General features: G+C 42.1%; 1 protein-coding gene across 2 annotated transcripts in view; it reads right to left on the bottom strand.

Annotated features, from left to right (window-relative positions):
• Nucleotides 1-392: 392 nt before the first annotated feature.
• BLVRA (biliverdin reductase A) overlaps nucleotides 393-16,701 on the bottom strand; it is a 29,508-nt gene continuing 13,199 nt past the window's right edge. For both annotated transcript variants that reach the window (XM_066557164.1, XM_066557155.1), the window contains 6 exons: nucleotides 12,928-13,055; nucleotides 11,216-11,335; nucleotides 10,493-10,590; nucleotides 8,985-9,092; nucleotides 8,410-8,581; nucleotides 393-3,623 (listed from right to left, as the gene is read on the bottom strand). In XM_066557164.1, the coding sequence (XP_066413261.1) occupies nucleotides 3,350-3,623; nucleotides 8,410-8,581; nucleotides 8,985-9,092; nucleotides 10,493-10,590; nucleotides 11,216-11,335; nucleotides 12,928-13,046 (891 nt within the window). In that variant the 5' untranslated portion in view covers nucleotides 13,047-13,055 and the 3' untranslated portion in view covers nucleotides 393-3,349. The remainder of the gene's footprint in view (nucleotides 3,624-8,409; nucleotides 8,582-8,984; nucleotides 9,093-10,492; nucleotides 10,591-11,215; nucleotides 11,336-12,927; nucleotides 13,056-16,701) is intronic.

Here is a 16,701-nt window from a genome sequence, read left to right on the forward strand (position 1 = left end):
TCCTAGAGTGTTCCACAGGAGTAGGGTGATTTCCAGTGGAATGAGTAGAAAATCAGCTTTATCTAAAGAATGAAATATAATAACTGCTCATGTCACATCTTACACTTGCCTTCCCTACCTCTGTATCTCTAAAACTGCCTGGGTTCAGGAATTTTGTGGGAGAGCTCATGAGGTGAGGTAAGGTCACAAATCCTACCACACCTGTATTCAGAACTTTGAAATAGGAGAAGGAGGCAACTGAGGTCTTTGGGATATTATCACAGCCTGTAGACCCTGGCAGGATTTCACAGGCCTTGAGGAGTAAAGGGGAAAAAAACCAGTTGCAACAGAGCCACTTTCAGCACAGGCCATGGGAACTGCTAATGAAGGACAAAGGGAATAAAAAAGAATGATTACAAGCTCCAGTATTTTATTGGTGAGTTTAACATCTGGTTAAACAATACATACATTTGGAACTAGACATCCAGTAGCTCCCATATACAAACAACCACAGTACCTTGGCAAATTCACAGGGCAGAAGGAAAAGCCATTTAAATGATGCAGGCTTCCAGGAGCAGGACAGGCAGTAGTAGGTTAGCAGGTCAGCTAGAAGGAATGGGAGGGGAATGAAGGAGAGTGTGGGATATCCAAGCTCTAGGCATCTGCCTTCCCTAGCTCAAATTAACCAGCTGATTTCCCCAGGTGCTCTCTATAGAAGCAAGCTTCTCTAGAGGACAATTCACTGCACAATATTATACTGCTGCTCTACACAGCTCCCATGAATTTGTTTCCTAGGGAAATACTGCTCTCACCAGCAATTGCAGAGCATGCTCAGGGAGATGTGCTGACTAATTCTGATGCCTAGAGACGTGTGAATCTCCTTTCCCTTTTCCCTCTCTCCCCAACTACCCATTGTGAGTTAGCATGTAAACAAGTGGCATTCACCCCATATTCAAAGATCAGGAGCTCATCAAGGAACAAGAACTTTCACTGGCTGTCATACCTGGCAGACACACACAGAAGATTCTAATTAATTCCAATCCCAGATGGACTGTTTGTGTTTTGCCAAAAGTCCACTTTTCTCCCTCACAGAGCATCAGATCTGCCCATGCCATATCCAACACAGCAGCACCCTGTGAATGCTCAGTAAGGTATCCATTTGGGTGGACAAGCACAGCATCTGCCTGCAGAAATCTGCTGCCAACTCACGTGGGTCTCAATCCACTGAAGGCAACATAAGAATGTTCACTGATTTTAACAGATAGGGTAGATTGAAACAAATGCCACATGCAGAATTCATTCACACATCAAGCTCCAGTCAGTGCTAAAATCTGACTGATTTGGGAGAAAATTGTACGGATTTTTCTTTCTCGTTTCCAGCAGACTGAATTGTATCCAACTCCTGAATGAACATTTACCCAAAGGAAGACTTTTAATTGTCAGTATTGACTGGCTGCAATTATGTGCACATTCACAACATATATGCTCCCTTATTAAAAAAATTGCCCAAATGATAAAATAGAAAAAAAATACTATTTTGGTTTGAACAAACAATTGCACAGACTGAGGTTGGCTTCTATATTAATACAGCATCAGCAGATGCTCTAATTAGAAAGTAAAAGGCAACCAGAGGAATTGTTAATAGCATTGTGCAGTGCTTAGGCTTCTAAAACTAAAATGCTTCTTTAGGGAAGTGATAATGTTTTCATATGTGATCCTGTGACTACAGTAAAAATGCTAAAGACCCATTCCCACAGGTGTCATATGCTATAATCTGGGCTGGTTTTGGCTGGGGTAGAGCTAATTTGATTCAGAGCAGCTAACATGGGGCTGTGTTTTATATTTTGCTGGAAACAGTGTTGATAGCACAGGGATGTTTTAGTTATTGCTAAGCTGTGTTTGCACCGCCTTATGGCCTTTCCTGCTTCTCACCCCATCCTACCAGCAAGTAGGCTGGGGGTGCACAAGAATTTGGGAGTGGGCACAGCCAGGACAGTTGACCACAAAGCAGTATTCCATACCATATGGCATATAAAGCTGGGCAAGGATAATGAAGGGGGGACATTCAGAGTGATGGCACTTGTTTTCCCAAGTAGCTGTGGTGTGTGATGTAGCTCTGATTTCCTGGGAGTGGCTGAACACCTGCCTGCCCATCAGAAGCAGTGAATGAATTCCCTGTTTTGTTCTCCTTGCACATGCAGCTTTTGCTTTATCTGTTAAACTGTCATTATCCCAACCCACCTTTTTTCCCCCTCACTATTACCTTTCTGATTCTCTCCCCCATCCCACTGAGGTACAAGAAGCAAGCAGCTGCCTGGTGCTTAGTTGCCAGCTGGGGATAAACCACAACATAAACACATGGATATATTTGCAAATTGCTGTTTCCTACAGTGCTATTCTAAATTTATCACTATTCCAAATTAATTTCTCTGTTTCCAGGAGTGCATCAGTGATTTCTTAAATGTAAAATATTTATTATTTTTTTGCTATGATCCACTCCCATGCTGAATTAGAACACAAATGAAGGAGAATAATATGCTGCTTCCAGTACAAAACCAAAAATATTTAGGTTCAGTAGAGAGCAGGCAGGCAATGCATTAGTTCAATGCATGTTTCTCATCTCTGCTGGGAAAAGATTTCTACATTGGCACAGGGCACCAGGGAAACTGAATGAAATCAACATCTCTCTATCAGAGCCAAGATTCTTCTTCTATTCTGGTTTGATACCAATACAGATTTAATTTGACCATAGCTGACCTCTAGTGTGAAAACCAGCCACCCCCAAAAAAACCAAAGGACACACAAACCACCCCCCCCCTCCCCCCCACCAATACCTAACAGGCAAGACTCCTAATTAGAGCAAACACACAGAAATATTCAGGGCAATTGGAGGAAAAGGTCAAGACTGTGGTGGCACAAGTTCTGTATTTCAAGTAAAGAGGTGGAAAACTGAACTGGAACTTCATTCTCAAAAATAGTACATGAATACTATTGAGACATTTCATTTCCAGACATATCTGGAATGGGGGGACAGACCCTGGGAGACAGGATTATATATAGTATTTACAGTCCTGTAGGATCTACTGTCAGGCATATTCCCAGCTGAATCATAGCAAAGCTCGCTGTTGCTAGGTTTCTAACAACAGGACAGGACAGGGATGCATCAGAGCAAGGGAATTGCTTTTGTCTGGTGCAAACCAGAAGGCACAGGGTATAGCCCAGACTGCCCCAGAACACCTGGAGAGCCCAGGAATCACAAATAGTCAAAAAGAAGGTAATGAAACAGAAATAGCAACTGCTTGATGACAACAGTGAGTTCTAGCCCTACAGCTTTTCTGTCTGCCGTGTTCTTCCTTCCCTAAGAGCAATCTCAGGAATAGATTTTCTCTGGCTCCTCACAGTACTGTTGGATCACCTCGGCAAGGTCAAGACACCGCAAAATTCGCCATTTCTCAGCAGCCAGCTCCTCCTTGGAGACCTGGCCCAGCAGTTTCTTGGCAAAGAGATTCTGATCCTGCATGAAAAGGCCCACAGAAGACCTTGGGGCTTCAGGGAAGTTCTCCAGGCAACCACTTGTGAAACAGAAGTTGATTTTCTTTTCACGTCTCATCCCTGGTCCTCTTTCTTCAATCCAAGTCAAGGGTCTAGTACGAAGGAGCAGAAAAAAAGTATTAATTAAGAAACTGAATCAACAATTCTAATTTGTTTGGGTTGTTTTCTCTGTATTTCCAGAAAATGCTCTAATAAATGCACCATTTTTGAATATCAATTATTGCATATTAAGGCAATGTGTCCTGACCAACATGCCTTGTGGTTATAGAGGTCAACAGAAGGCAATAGTCTTAACTCTGCCACTGTTTCATGTCATGACTTCCACCACACCCTCTAAGCTCTGTCCAGCTTTGTTTTCCCTATGCACAAAGTGGAGCAAACAACATCAAGCCACATCATAAGGAAGAGGGAAGTTTGTGGGCTGTTTGTTTGTGGACTTGGATGAAAAGTGCAGTTAGATGTCCAAATATTGTGTACATAATGCAGTCACAGCTAAACTCAAAAGGCCCTCCATGTCTAGTTATTCCTCCAGCAAGAACAGATTTAAGTCACATGGGTACATAATGATGACCTAGGTGCTACTATGCGAGCTGAACCCCAGTGAACAAATTCACTGACACAGACACAAGACTCTCTGAACTTTTAAAATGTTTCATTCTCATCATTGGGAGCATTGTGCTGATCCTAAAAATTGTACCTACAGAGACTCTCAAGCAGGCCTTTCTTAATCAGAGCAGAGTCCTGTCTTTCACCAACACAATAGCACAGTCTCCAGACCAAGCCTGGTGGTATTGGCTATTGACTTGCATAGCTCACACCTTCCCTCCCAACTTCCCTCTTGGCTGAGGGAAAGGAGCCATGGGACATGCTGTGCCACTTCAGGGGTCTTAACAGACTCCTAGAACCAACACTGCAATGCCTTTGAAGAATGGCCCTCAACATCAGCCACAGTCACAATGCTCCCTCCCTGGTCTTTTGTCAACTGCCTGAGCCGTACCATTGCCTTTCTGCAGCTCATTCATCAGCACTCACTACTGCCTGTGTTTAGAGGATGCACATTATTTTTCTTACTTGGTTATTGATGGCCCCTCCACAGTCCTTTATGGCCTACTTTAGTCTGCCACTCACAAATTATGAAGGCATCAATAGCCTGGAAGAATAAATTCTGTCTCCAAGTACCGCCCATTAAATCTTCAGTATCATTAGATCTGGAAAGAAAGTCCTTGTCAATCTGCCCTGAACACGTTCTGCAGAGTGCTCAGCTTAATGTTTCTGCACCTCTCATCTTTTATGCTCTTGGATTCAGTTTCTATATTTAAATCATTATATCACTTATTCTTTGCTCACCTGTACTTCCACATCTCCACCGCTTCCCCTACAAATTAAGCATGGCCAGATGAACCTGACTGAACAGAATGAAACAACTGGAGGGGGAAAAAAATACCCAAATCACAGCCTGCAAGAAGTGCACCAAAAAAAAAATCTCAGAAGACTAATAAATGCAAAGGCACCATGTGTTTTAGGAAGTCCCAGGACTACATGTCACTGCAAGCCAGAAGGGCGTCTGGGGGGCATATTGCTCAGTGCTTTCTGTGTTCCCATCCTACTTCCCTGAGCTAAAGGCCATTGATCTGGGTCAGAGGCAGGCTGCTGAGCAAGCTGGGCTTTGCTCTGACTTGACAGAGCTGGTTTTATATTCCTATGATAATAAAGAGTCTCAGAGGGTTCAGACCACTGTTACTAAACCTGCTTTATCTCAGGTGGGTAGGCATGAAGAAACCTGTGGGCAGGCCCAGGCAAAGATTTCCATCATGTAATAGCAAAGAACTCTTGATATGATCCAAAACAGGCCCTGTCAGTGCAGGATCACCTCCCTGGGGTGATCTAGAGCAGATGCACACCAGTGATCAGGCTCAAGTGTACGCCTTCTGCTGTAGCTTGGGAAGCCACTGAACCAGAAGTACAAACATGCAGAGCAGGCAGAATTTATTCAAAGTGATTAGAATGACTGATTTAGATCAGTGAGGAGGAAAATGTTGGATTTACTAATAGATTTATCTTCTTCTGCAATTGGATTTTTAGTCACATTCCCAAGGAGAGGTTGATTGGTAAGCAAAATGTATTCATTTTTAATTAACAACAACTTCTACTCTGAAATAAGCCTCTTGTTTTGCTATAAAGATAAGCATGTTGCAAGACCACACATTATGTAAGCAATTTTGTAGCTTAAGAAACAGATTTGTATTTTAGATCAGAAAATTGTGAAGGGCTGTAGCTTTTTTCATAGACAATTTATCCACTTTCATTAAAGATTTGTAGCAAAGTATTATCTAGCTACAGAAACATTTAGTTATTTAGAAGTGTTAGTAGAGCTACTTACAAGCATCAAATCCAACGTTTTTGGTATCTGAACAAAGCTGGGTTACATATGTTGGGTAGTCGAAGAAAAAGAAAATTTAATCAAGCACTAACAAACCACCTTTATACTGACTGCAAAGCAAATGGTCTGCAGTGAAGAAAACACTCTGACTTTCTATGGCCATTTTGTCTTTCCAAACTGTAAATTGATTGCATTTTCTCAGCTACATTGAAAAAGACTTTTTGCTTTTCTAATTCCCTTTTTCCTCAAATAATGAGTGAACCTCGCTGGACTGCAATAGCTCCACAAACCAATATGAAGCAAATACTCTTTGTACTGCCAGAAGAATTAAGCTGGTTTCATGCTTGAAAGAATTCTGGGTCCACTCAGCTTAAAATTTTATGCAGCGACTTCTGCAGAAAGCATCTATTACATCATTTTCTATGAATGTTCAATTTGAAGATATTTTATTAGACTCTGTAAGCTTAGCTCTCCATAAAAAGATAGCTTCAAATGTTTCTTGTCAGTATATGTTTAGGAAATCTCTTCAACTTCTTTTAAACATTTTCCTTTTAACTCTTTGAAAATGCCAATATTTTTAATTTACTGTTAAATCAATGAGAGGCTCCCTTAGCTTGGATAAGAATTATACAGTTTGACCCTATCCCTAGTTAACATTAAAAGAAATGCTGCCCAAATCATTATCTCTCCAGCTTGCACTAAAAATTGATTTCTGACATTTACTGAATCCAAGCTTTGTAATCCTGGGACAGGAACTGCAGTCCCAAACCAGACGCGCTGTCAGTAGAGGCTTGGCTCTTTCTGGATTGCTCAATGTTGTATCACAGAGAGGCCGTCAGCTCAGCTGTCTTGGACACACAACAGAGGCAGAGGTCATCTCTCAAATAGCTGGGTGCAGGCATTAACACACACCTCCAAAATCCACCCAGAGCCAGACAAGCAGCGAGGGTGGGCTGTGCACTGGAGACAGACTATACCCTTTACACAAATCCCTGCTTAACAAGCAGAACACAGGCTTCTGCATTCTGCACCTGCTGTATTTTCCAGGCAGAAAATAGGATGAATTAACCTGATTTCTCAAGGTTACTGTATTATGTCTTTCAAAAAAGGATGGGATAGCTCTCATGAAAGGTACAGACCTTTCCCAATATTCAGCAAAATAAAGGTTGGGAAAATTAGATCTGTAACACCACCACCATTACTGCTGGGCCATAACTTCACTTGACAGAGAGTGGGCCAAATTCTCTACTGCAGTAACTCCCCTGACGTCAGTGGGGGAAGGTCAGCAGGAAATATGGCCCCAGCACTGAACACAATACAGGAACGCTATGTAATTTTCCACCCACCCTAAATTATCCCAGGAACATAAAACTGACTGTCCCCAAAGTTATTAAAACACTTATGGTGAGAAAACACTCATCCATACAAATAGTAGTGGCCAAGAGAAGCAAATATTGGTTAGTGCAGATTGGTTAGAGCAGGAAAAAAAAAAGTAATCCAGAACCAGTTCTGTATCCAGCAAATATCACACATAGCAGCTAAGGACTACCCAGGAGACAGGACAGCCAGGGAAATGTTTAAACCACCCGCTAGTTCCATCTGCTGGATTTAGTTCAAAATCTCACCCTATCTAGATCTTCACAGCTACTTATGTTACTAGCAAATTGCTAAGAGGGTAAACAGAACTTGTATACAGAGTTCTGTCCTCTCACAAGTGCATTTCAAAAGGAATTGGAAATGCTGTTTTATTTAAAGAGAGAGGAAGATTGCTAAAACAAGATGATAATCCCAAGATAAACTGCAATGGGTTTGTAGAGTGGCTGATGAAATGCTTAACCAGACCTGTGGCGAAGTTAAGAGTTTAAAGGAGTCCTGATTATTCACTCCTCAAATAGCCAGTCCTTCAGGTTACTACTTTAACTAGATATTTATCTAAAATGCTGGGTTAGATTTGGGCTTTTTAAGAGGTCTATCAGCATATCTGCAATCAAAAAAAAAAAAAGAAAAAAAAAAAGAACAAGGAGTTCCATCACCATTGGATAATTTCTCTCTACCTTTTCATAACAGATAATTCTCAAATTGTATCTGGTTGCTTTTAACTGATGTTGTAAGTAACTTCAACTTATTTGAAAGGACATGAACTTTGCACAGATGGCCCAGAATGACTAAACCTCAGAGTTTTTACCACTCTCTGGACCAAGCTGAGTAGTCAAGTGACAGAATGAAATACTAGGGACTTACTTCATAGTTATTATATACCACTTTTTAGCAAGGCTATTAAAAATATCCTAGTTGACAGGAAGGATATTGTCACCACATAATAAAAGGGGATCAAACTCAATACTATAAAATGAATCTTTAAAAGATATGTACACTTTGATCCCAGCCTCCACCCATTCTGTTTGCACAAGAGGAGAAGAGAATGCGGAACTTCTGCAGGCAGAAGTCCTGCAGATGATGAGGAGCCTGGCTCACATGCTGCCACAGACATTACTCACTTCTTGTTTGCTGTCTGAAAGTGAACAGTCATTCTGGAATAATTCTTATCCTTCTGCTTCTCTCTGGTGGCAGAGGTAACAGTGAGGTCTCCAAAGAGATCAATTAGCCACGTCAGACGGGCAATTCCACTGAAAGCTGGGAATCCTGATTTGTTTTCATCAAGGACACTACCTGGTGGAATAGAAACTCTTGAGGAACAGGAAATAGAATAATGTCTTCTGCATAGGAAAGGATGAAGAAAGTGCAGTGTTGCAGGCTTAAAGATCAGGGTGTAGAAAGGTCAGTGGATGGACTGAGTAGGAAAGTCAATAAACACATTTAATGTCGAAATGGATCAGTTGACAAGCTGTGCCAGAGAGGGCTGCACAAAGTACATATACAACAAACCCTTCAGGACATGTTGAGGACAGAAAGGTGTATGTGAATTCAACAAGGGAATTATCCAGAACCAGTACCTGTGTCTCTACTCAGTTTATAGACAGTCCTGTGTGAAAGGACTGAATGAAGTCTGGCAGCACTGGTATCCCTGGGGAGCAAATCCAGATGGACTTTTTATTTCTTCAGAGCTACTGACCTGTGAAATGCAATGTTCCCTTCACCAGGTCTTTCCCAGCCACCTCTTTTTTCAGCTGCTTGTACTCTTCAGTAAGAAGTTCAATATGCTCCACATGGAGTACTTTACCTGCCATTGAAATAACAAAACAAGACAAAAACCACAAAAAAAAATCAGGACAGATTAAATAAAAGTTTTCTGTGTGAATCAAAGTCATGCCTAATTCACTATCCACCCGTGGGAACTCATGCAGAAATATTCATGCATGGCTCACAAAGTGATGTCAGGAAGAAAATCAAACATGGAAACATGGGCCCTGAGCTGAAGCATCAATTTGGGTTAAGGATTTTCAGGAGACAACAAATATAGAGACAGCAGGAACAGTAGCCACTACGTTTAACAGAGACTCTGTAATGAAAGCCAGCACCCAGCTAAGGCTGAAACTTGAGTCTTCAGAGTAACGGATGGATTAATTCTTGGCCTCTTTCCCTTCACATTTCCTTGTTCTGCATTTTTCCTCCCAGAGCAGTAGGAAAGAAAAAGAAAAGGGAAAAATAGCATAATGCTCAGAGCCAGATTGGAACAATATGTTAAGGAATACCTCGCTCCAACTGCAATGAATTGGGCTACTTTGAAATAGAGGTTGTCCAATACAAGTTAAATGTGTCTTTCATTCAGTATGTGTTTTTCTGGAAGATTTCCAGGAGAATCATTGTAGGCTGCTGACAGTAACTGCTGCTGCTTCAAAAAAAGAGCCATAAATTCTGCTCAATGGGAAACCATTTGGTGAGCAACAAGGCAGTAACTGGTGTTGGTACAGGGAAACGGCAAAGCAGAAATCCTACACCTCCAGCGTTTCAGCACAAAAGTCACAAAGGAGATCTTTAAGAAGTAGTGGTATAAAAAGTGCAGCTTGTCCAAATGATTTGCACTCTGCTTCTGCCCAGCACTGCTCTTCCCCTTGCAGCCCCATTCATCCCCACTGGCCCCAGCTGACTGCCAGTTTCTGACCCTTTGCACCACTGGGATAGGACCACACACTTTCTGGAAATAAAGAGATTTTCCTTATAGACAAGCTGTCTTTCAGACAGGAATGCCTTGCTGGCCTACAGTAGCATGAGCAGCTGTGTGTGGCCAGCACATCACAAATGCTAGAAGCTGGGAGAGCTGTCTGTAGATTCGTTTCCAGGCAGAGAGAGGACAGGGAATTGCACAAGTTCAATAGCTGCACTCATCAAGTGCTTTACTATCACAGTGACAGAAGTTTTCCTCTTTAACTGCATTCTAAGTGTCACAAATAGAGGCTAGAGTTTTGTGAGGGCAAAGATATTTTACTCCTAGCAATGACATTTGTGTGTTTGTTCCCCTGCTGGCACAAGTCTTAAATCCTAGACAGGCACATCTCTGAGACAGTCATACTCCCTTGCATGTGATGACTAAAAGTAGGCTGGAGACGTGCCTTTGAGTTAGTGCCTTTGGTGCTACCCAACAGGTAAAACTGCTTATGTGCTTCAGAACAAATGTGTTACCTTTCTGCTCAGCCATCTCCCAGAGCTCATGGGCTGCCTTAGCAGACAAAGCCATGGGGTACTCAACAAGGACATGTTTCCCAGCTTCTAAGAACATTCTGAAAGGGATAAAAAATCAGCCATTAAAAAGAATATTATCCTAATCCTTTCTCACCATGCAAGCTGCTTCTGATTCCCACAGGCAGCTTCACATGGAGACATGCACAATATGGAGTAACAGAAATAAATGGCAACTTTCCTAGGAACGATGGTGTGGTGCCTACATCACACACTTAAACAGCAGGGGAGTGGGGTTTTAATTCTTCTTTTGCCACAGAATTCCCTCACTCCCCTACATCAAGTTGCTAAAATCCTACAGTGTTGAGCACTGCAATTTCTGACTTACAGACACGCAAGCAGCTGGAGTGAGGCACTGGACTACCCTTCCACAATATAATCTGTGAGGAAAGGCTTTAAATCCTGTTTTAAGCTGCCTGTCCATCAAACACAGGCCTAGAGGTGCAGAAATGGAATTACTTGGGAAATTAATGCATCTTAAATCCTACTCTCTTCCAGGGCTTATTGGTGCTCTAGGGAACTCACTATCATTCACTTCAGGCTTCTACTCTGGTAATCTTTCTTCAGTGTTCATATCTTCTCCTGCAACAGCTTTACACAGCTCCTCTGTGCTTCCAAAATACAGGGGAAAGGGGGAAAAGAAGAGGGGAAAACCCCCCAAAATACCTGATGGTTTCTTCATGGCTTTTGTTCTCTGTGCTGATGAAGGCTGCATGGATGTCTTTGTTTTTCAGAGCATCTTCCAGGCTAATCTGTTTAGCCTCATTAATATTGCCAAAACTTCTCCTGCACATTTAGCATAAATACAACCAGAGCATAACTGTCACAGTCCATTCTTCCCCAGCACAAGTTGCGTAGCAGTACTTAAAAATTGTTCCCATGGACCACTGTCTCACTGAGTTCAACCAGGGTATAACAACCAATTTTTTATCCAGGAAGAGCACGAGCACTTACAGACAAAAGTGGAATGGAGAAGAGAACCAAAAAAAAATGGACCAGTGTGCAGGTGGTGGTATCAGTCCAGAAACTGGCCTGCTATTGATCTGTCAAGTCCTTTTTGGTTCTGGTGTGTTGGTTTTGAATAAGCATTATTACCAAAGAATGACTTGAAAGAGGACAGTGCTCCTAAGGGAGAACTTCTCCCCACCATGCTCGACAATGTGGACAAAAGCACTCGAGATGGCAGGGATACACACAACTGCAAGTACAGACATGCAGGAGAGGGACAAAGCAGATGCTTGGCTGTGATGGCTCACCTTGCAACACACACAGCATGCCAGTGCTAAGGGGAAAGCTCTCTTGGGCAGTAAGCTGAGCACAGCTCCAGCTGAGAATGAAAAACACACAATCCCTCCAAAAGCCCTTTGCATTACTACTGACTAGAGCAGGCACCTTGACAGTGTTAGGACAGGTGACAGAGGGGAGGGAAGCAGGCTACAAGCAGGACTTGAAAGCAAAGACAGGTGGTGATTGTGTATGATGGGGATGCAAGGAAGATTTCTGTGAATCATGCATTTTAACAGCATTGTTTCTCACAAAAAAACAGTGGTAGAAACCCTGTCTTCATTGCTCTTCAAGGTTACCTGTAGCACTGACAGAGGCATCAGAGAACCAAAAATGTATTTGGTAGGAAAATAAAATGGGTGACCTGATCAGTCCTTTCTGTCTCAAAAAATGATGCACAATTTAGATATAGCTGGAAAAATACATTCACAACCTGAGATCCATTAAAGGTACTGCCTGTTTCAAACTTTTATGCTCCACTGTAATGGGTCAGACAGTCCAGCAGGAACGCTCAGAGGAAGGTCCACACTAAATTTCCACAGTTCCAAACTAGTGAGAAAAACTTGTTCTCTAAGAAGCATAAGAGGGATAAAAAGCAACCTTGCTGCATGTAGCAAATCATGGCATTTTCTTCAGATAATTACAGGTTCAATACCTGGTTTAAAAAAAATACTAGATTTTTTTTATGAAGTTGGAGTATTGGGGGCATTGAAACATGTTTTTGCAAAAGAACTTTTTAAAACTCTGTAAAACTTACTTTTTTAACATTTCTAGAAGTGCCATGCAGACACGAGATCATTAATGCACTTATTGTCTGCACAACCTTAAATCTACAGGAAATTCCAGTCAGACAATTTCTTGTTATCACACAGATTCTACAGCAAAAATGTCTCTCAGTTTTTATTTTAGTAATTTCTGGAAGATCTCTCACTAGGGTAACCTATTTGTTCCCTCTTGCAAATCTTTCTGTGCTCACTTCTGAGCTGCCACTCAGAATGACAGGCATATTTGCACAAATTTTCCCTTCTTGGCTTGAAAAAGAAGAAAAAACATTGCAATATACATATTAGACATGGTAAGATGAAATTTCTAACCTGGATACAAATCCAATGAGTTTCAGGTGCTCAGAAGGGCTGGAAGGCATCGGATTCATCAAGTCTCGGATTCGTGCTAAGCCAGCAATTCCAACTCCAACCACCACTGTCCCAAACATTTTGCTAATCTGTCCAAAAGGAAAAAGAAAAGGCAACTTTTTTCTTGTAACAGGGACAAGTGCAACTGGGAAGGAAGGTGTGAGAATGGATACTCTTGAACTCTGCTTTCATAGCACCGCACTTTATTCAGGTGTCAGCAACCAAATAACAGATGTGATGCTATAGGCTACTGAGCTCACTCATATCCCATTGAAATGGGATCCAGCAGTTCAGCCTGTCATAGGACTGGTCTTGAGATTTGTATTTAACAGCTATTAAATCACAGCTCCAGCAAAGTTCTTCCTTTCCATGAATAGAAGGCAGACTTCAAAAGTGAGACATTCTTCTATTTATATTGCCACTTCCAAGCTGGAAAGGAGCCAAAAGGTTCTGCAAACCCAGCAGAGCTTTATATAAACCCTGCTGACTTCCTGAGTGTCTGCAGCACGGTTCCACACACACAGTCCCAGTGCTCAGCAGCATGGCTGGAATACTTTGGGACAGGAAGCAGGGAGCATCTTTGCGTTCCCCACGTAACCACCAGCACAGCCTACAGTGTCAAGCTGTAACCAGCCACTGAATCTGATCCAGATGCTTGCTTGACATTTCCATGCCCAAAGAAAGCTCTGCCATCTCTTTAATGACAAGCAGGCATCTCTTTTAAGATTTACATCTCCCAAATGCAATGGCTGACACAACTGCATGATATGGAGGGTGAGAAAGGTATTGCACTCACTGGCTGGGCTCTGGGCCTCTGGCAATAAATTCTTCTGTTGGTCTTATGATTTGCTGTTGATCTGCAGAAGCACTTGACAACTGATGAAACCTTTCTAACCTGCACTGTTCCAGCATCCTGAGGACTAGAAACACTTTGTAAATTAATTGAAGATTTACATGAAAATGGCCTAAAATGAGTCAGGTCAGATCAGACCCTCTTCATTTTTTGTTCCTTCCATCTCGTGAAAGCATCCCTTCAATCTCTGTTTCTTGTTTCCTTCTTCCTGCCACTGCCAATCCCTTCACTTGAGTGAACTCTTTAGATTGTTTACACTACTTGGCTGCAGCCCTTCACATCTTTCTGAGACTGAGATGGGTAAGTGGACAACCCCACTTAACTCCTCCTTGTGCCTCTTGTCTGACAGGATCACAGTGCAGCAAAAAGCCCTAAGGGACTGTTTTGGAAGTGCAAGAGGTTGACAGCTGCTGGCACAAAGGAAAAAAGATCCCCCCTCCAATCACATGCCATGTCTGTATTTTGTTTTCCTTTAAGCTCCTGCCTACGGTGCTGAAGGCCACTCATTTTACATATGCCAAAAAGATATAAAGGCAAAACACAGAGCAGCATGTTTAGTGTAAGAAAATAAATTAGTGATATATCAAAGAGTTCTCTAGGGGAATTACAGTGACATTTTGTTACCAAGTATTTGAGGTATGGCATTATGGCACTATTCACCAGGAAAGAGAAGTGTGTAGGGCTGAGGTGCAGGGGGAGGGGGGGTGTGGTAAAAGAGGACAATGTAAACACAAAACTCATTTTCAGTACCACCCACAGGCAGAGTCCTGGTCTGGGCTCTCCATCACATTTGCTTTTCTCTGTGGCCAAAGAGAAAAAAGAGACAGACTTGCAGAATGACCTCAGCTGGAAGGAGCCCCAGAAGGTCACTCAGTTGCTCTCACCATGGCTCTCCATGCTGAGTTCTGACTGCCCCCATAGCTGGCAATCCTTTAACCTCCCATGCCCCTGCCACAGTGTTTGACCACTGTCACAGCAAGAACTTTTTTTAGTATTTTAAGGCTCCAAACAACCATGATCATTGAGACTTTTAAAAGGGCTTATGTTTGTTCGTGTACTCTGAGTTAGATGCACAGGAGAAATACCAAGATACTCTCAAGAATTCAAAACAACAAAAAAGATTTTACTGGCAACTTTAGAAAATCAGACAAATTTGGCAAGTTTAGTGCAACATTCAATCAACAGATAACACTTTTTAAAGCATTAACTTGGCTCATTCAACCTTTAAACTCAAATACAGTTCAATTTCAAGTTACTCAAAAGTCCAAGAAGAGGGAATTAGAAGAGAGAGCAAGAAAGAAAGAAAACCAGAAAAGATATAGAAAAAACCAAACATATCTACCAGCTCCTGGGTTCCAGCAGTGTACAGACACACATTCCAAGAGGCAGTACAGTCAAGACATCTGACTGCCTTGTGTTAGGCTTTAAATACCCTTTGGCCTTCCTGGGCCCTTCCCCCAGGTGGGACTTCTGGTCATTTGGCCACTCAGGAGCTGAGCTGGGGGCTCCAGAGGTGGGGTGGAGCATTGCCTGTGCTGTGCCAGGGACTGTCAGCCACTGCCAGGCTGGGATACAGGCTCTAGGGTGGGGGTGTACAGAGCAGGGCACTGCCCCTTCCTCCACCACATGTAGCCCATAACATCCCAAGACATCAATCTTTCCAGTCTCTCACAAGTCCAGCTTGAAAAGAGCTGATCAGGAGCTTACTTTAAGTTCAGAAATTCTCAAGGTTAGTGGAGTGTTAAGCTGTTAATATTTCCCCATTGCCTTCAGTGGGATTGGAAGTTGGAGTTGTTCAGCAAACAAATTCCCCTGACCTTCCTACAGTCATGTTGTTTCCAAGAACTACTTTTTTTTTTGTTGGTTTTTTTGTTTTGGGTTTGTTTTTTTTTTTTTGTTTTTTTTTTTTTTTTTTTGTTTTGTTGGTTTTTTTTTTTGTTGGTGACCTGCTGACCTCTGCTTCAACAAAGTGGAGAAAGTGGGGGAGCGGACTACCTTCTTCAGGGAACAAGGGAACAAAGAATGTCTCTCTGCAGAGGCTCAGGTAGCTGAACATTAATATTTTTGCCTCTCCTTTGAAAAAAGAACTTCCTAGTTTCTTCTGATCGCCTCAAAATGAACATTTAAGAGAAGCAAGATGATTTCAACCTAAGAACAAAACCCGTAACTGTGCAGCCTGTTGCCACAGCAACCAGCCATTTGGTCCAGGTCAAGGGTTCAGTGGCTAATATACCAAAAGAAACAGCCATTAAATGTATGTTCTGGAACCTTTGCTTACACACGTAGCTAACAGAAAAATTGCTGTGTTTGCATCCCTGCTGCGGCTTTTTATTACCCTTATTTTGCTCACACACCAAAATCTGCAGCTGCTCAGGGAGAAAAGTAAATTAGGTGTTTTTCAGAACTGTTACAAACCAGGTAAGAGAAGAATAGAGAATTCTCATCTGAGAGCCCAGATGAATATATAAAAGTTTACTTCTTTCAAACCTTTACAAGAGGATAACAGCCACAATAATCTTTCAAGTACAAAAATGATGAAGTAGGAAACCCAAATCACAAACTGCTCTGCATTCCTTTCACACTTTTTCTTAAAATCAGTGAGTTAAAGCTTTAATAAAAAAGATTCCAGAGGCATTTTCAAGGCTTTTCAGGAACTTTGGTTCCTGTCATACTGAAAAAAAGTCATATTGTAAGTAATGCAACAGTATCCAAAAGCATTTTCTCCACCCTTTCCTAATTGGCTGTGTGAAAGCAAAGAGAGCTGATGAGACGTTTAGGAGATGTCTTTCATGCTCACATGCTGTTTCTAAGGAATGCCTCTCACATCACAGCAGCACCCACCCTGGCTGGGTTGCAGGCAGCCCTGCCAGGCTCACCACAGG

This window comes from Molothrus aeneus, chromosome 1, assembly GCF_037042795.1.
Source record: "Molothrus aeneus isolate 106 chromosome 1, BPBGC_Maene_1.0, whole genome shotgun sequence".
Classification (NCBI taxonomy): Eukaryota; Metazoa; Chordata; class Aves; order Passeriformes; family Icteridae; genus Molothrus; species Molothrus aeneus.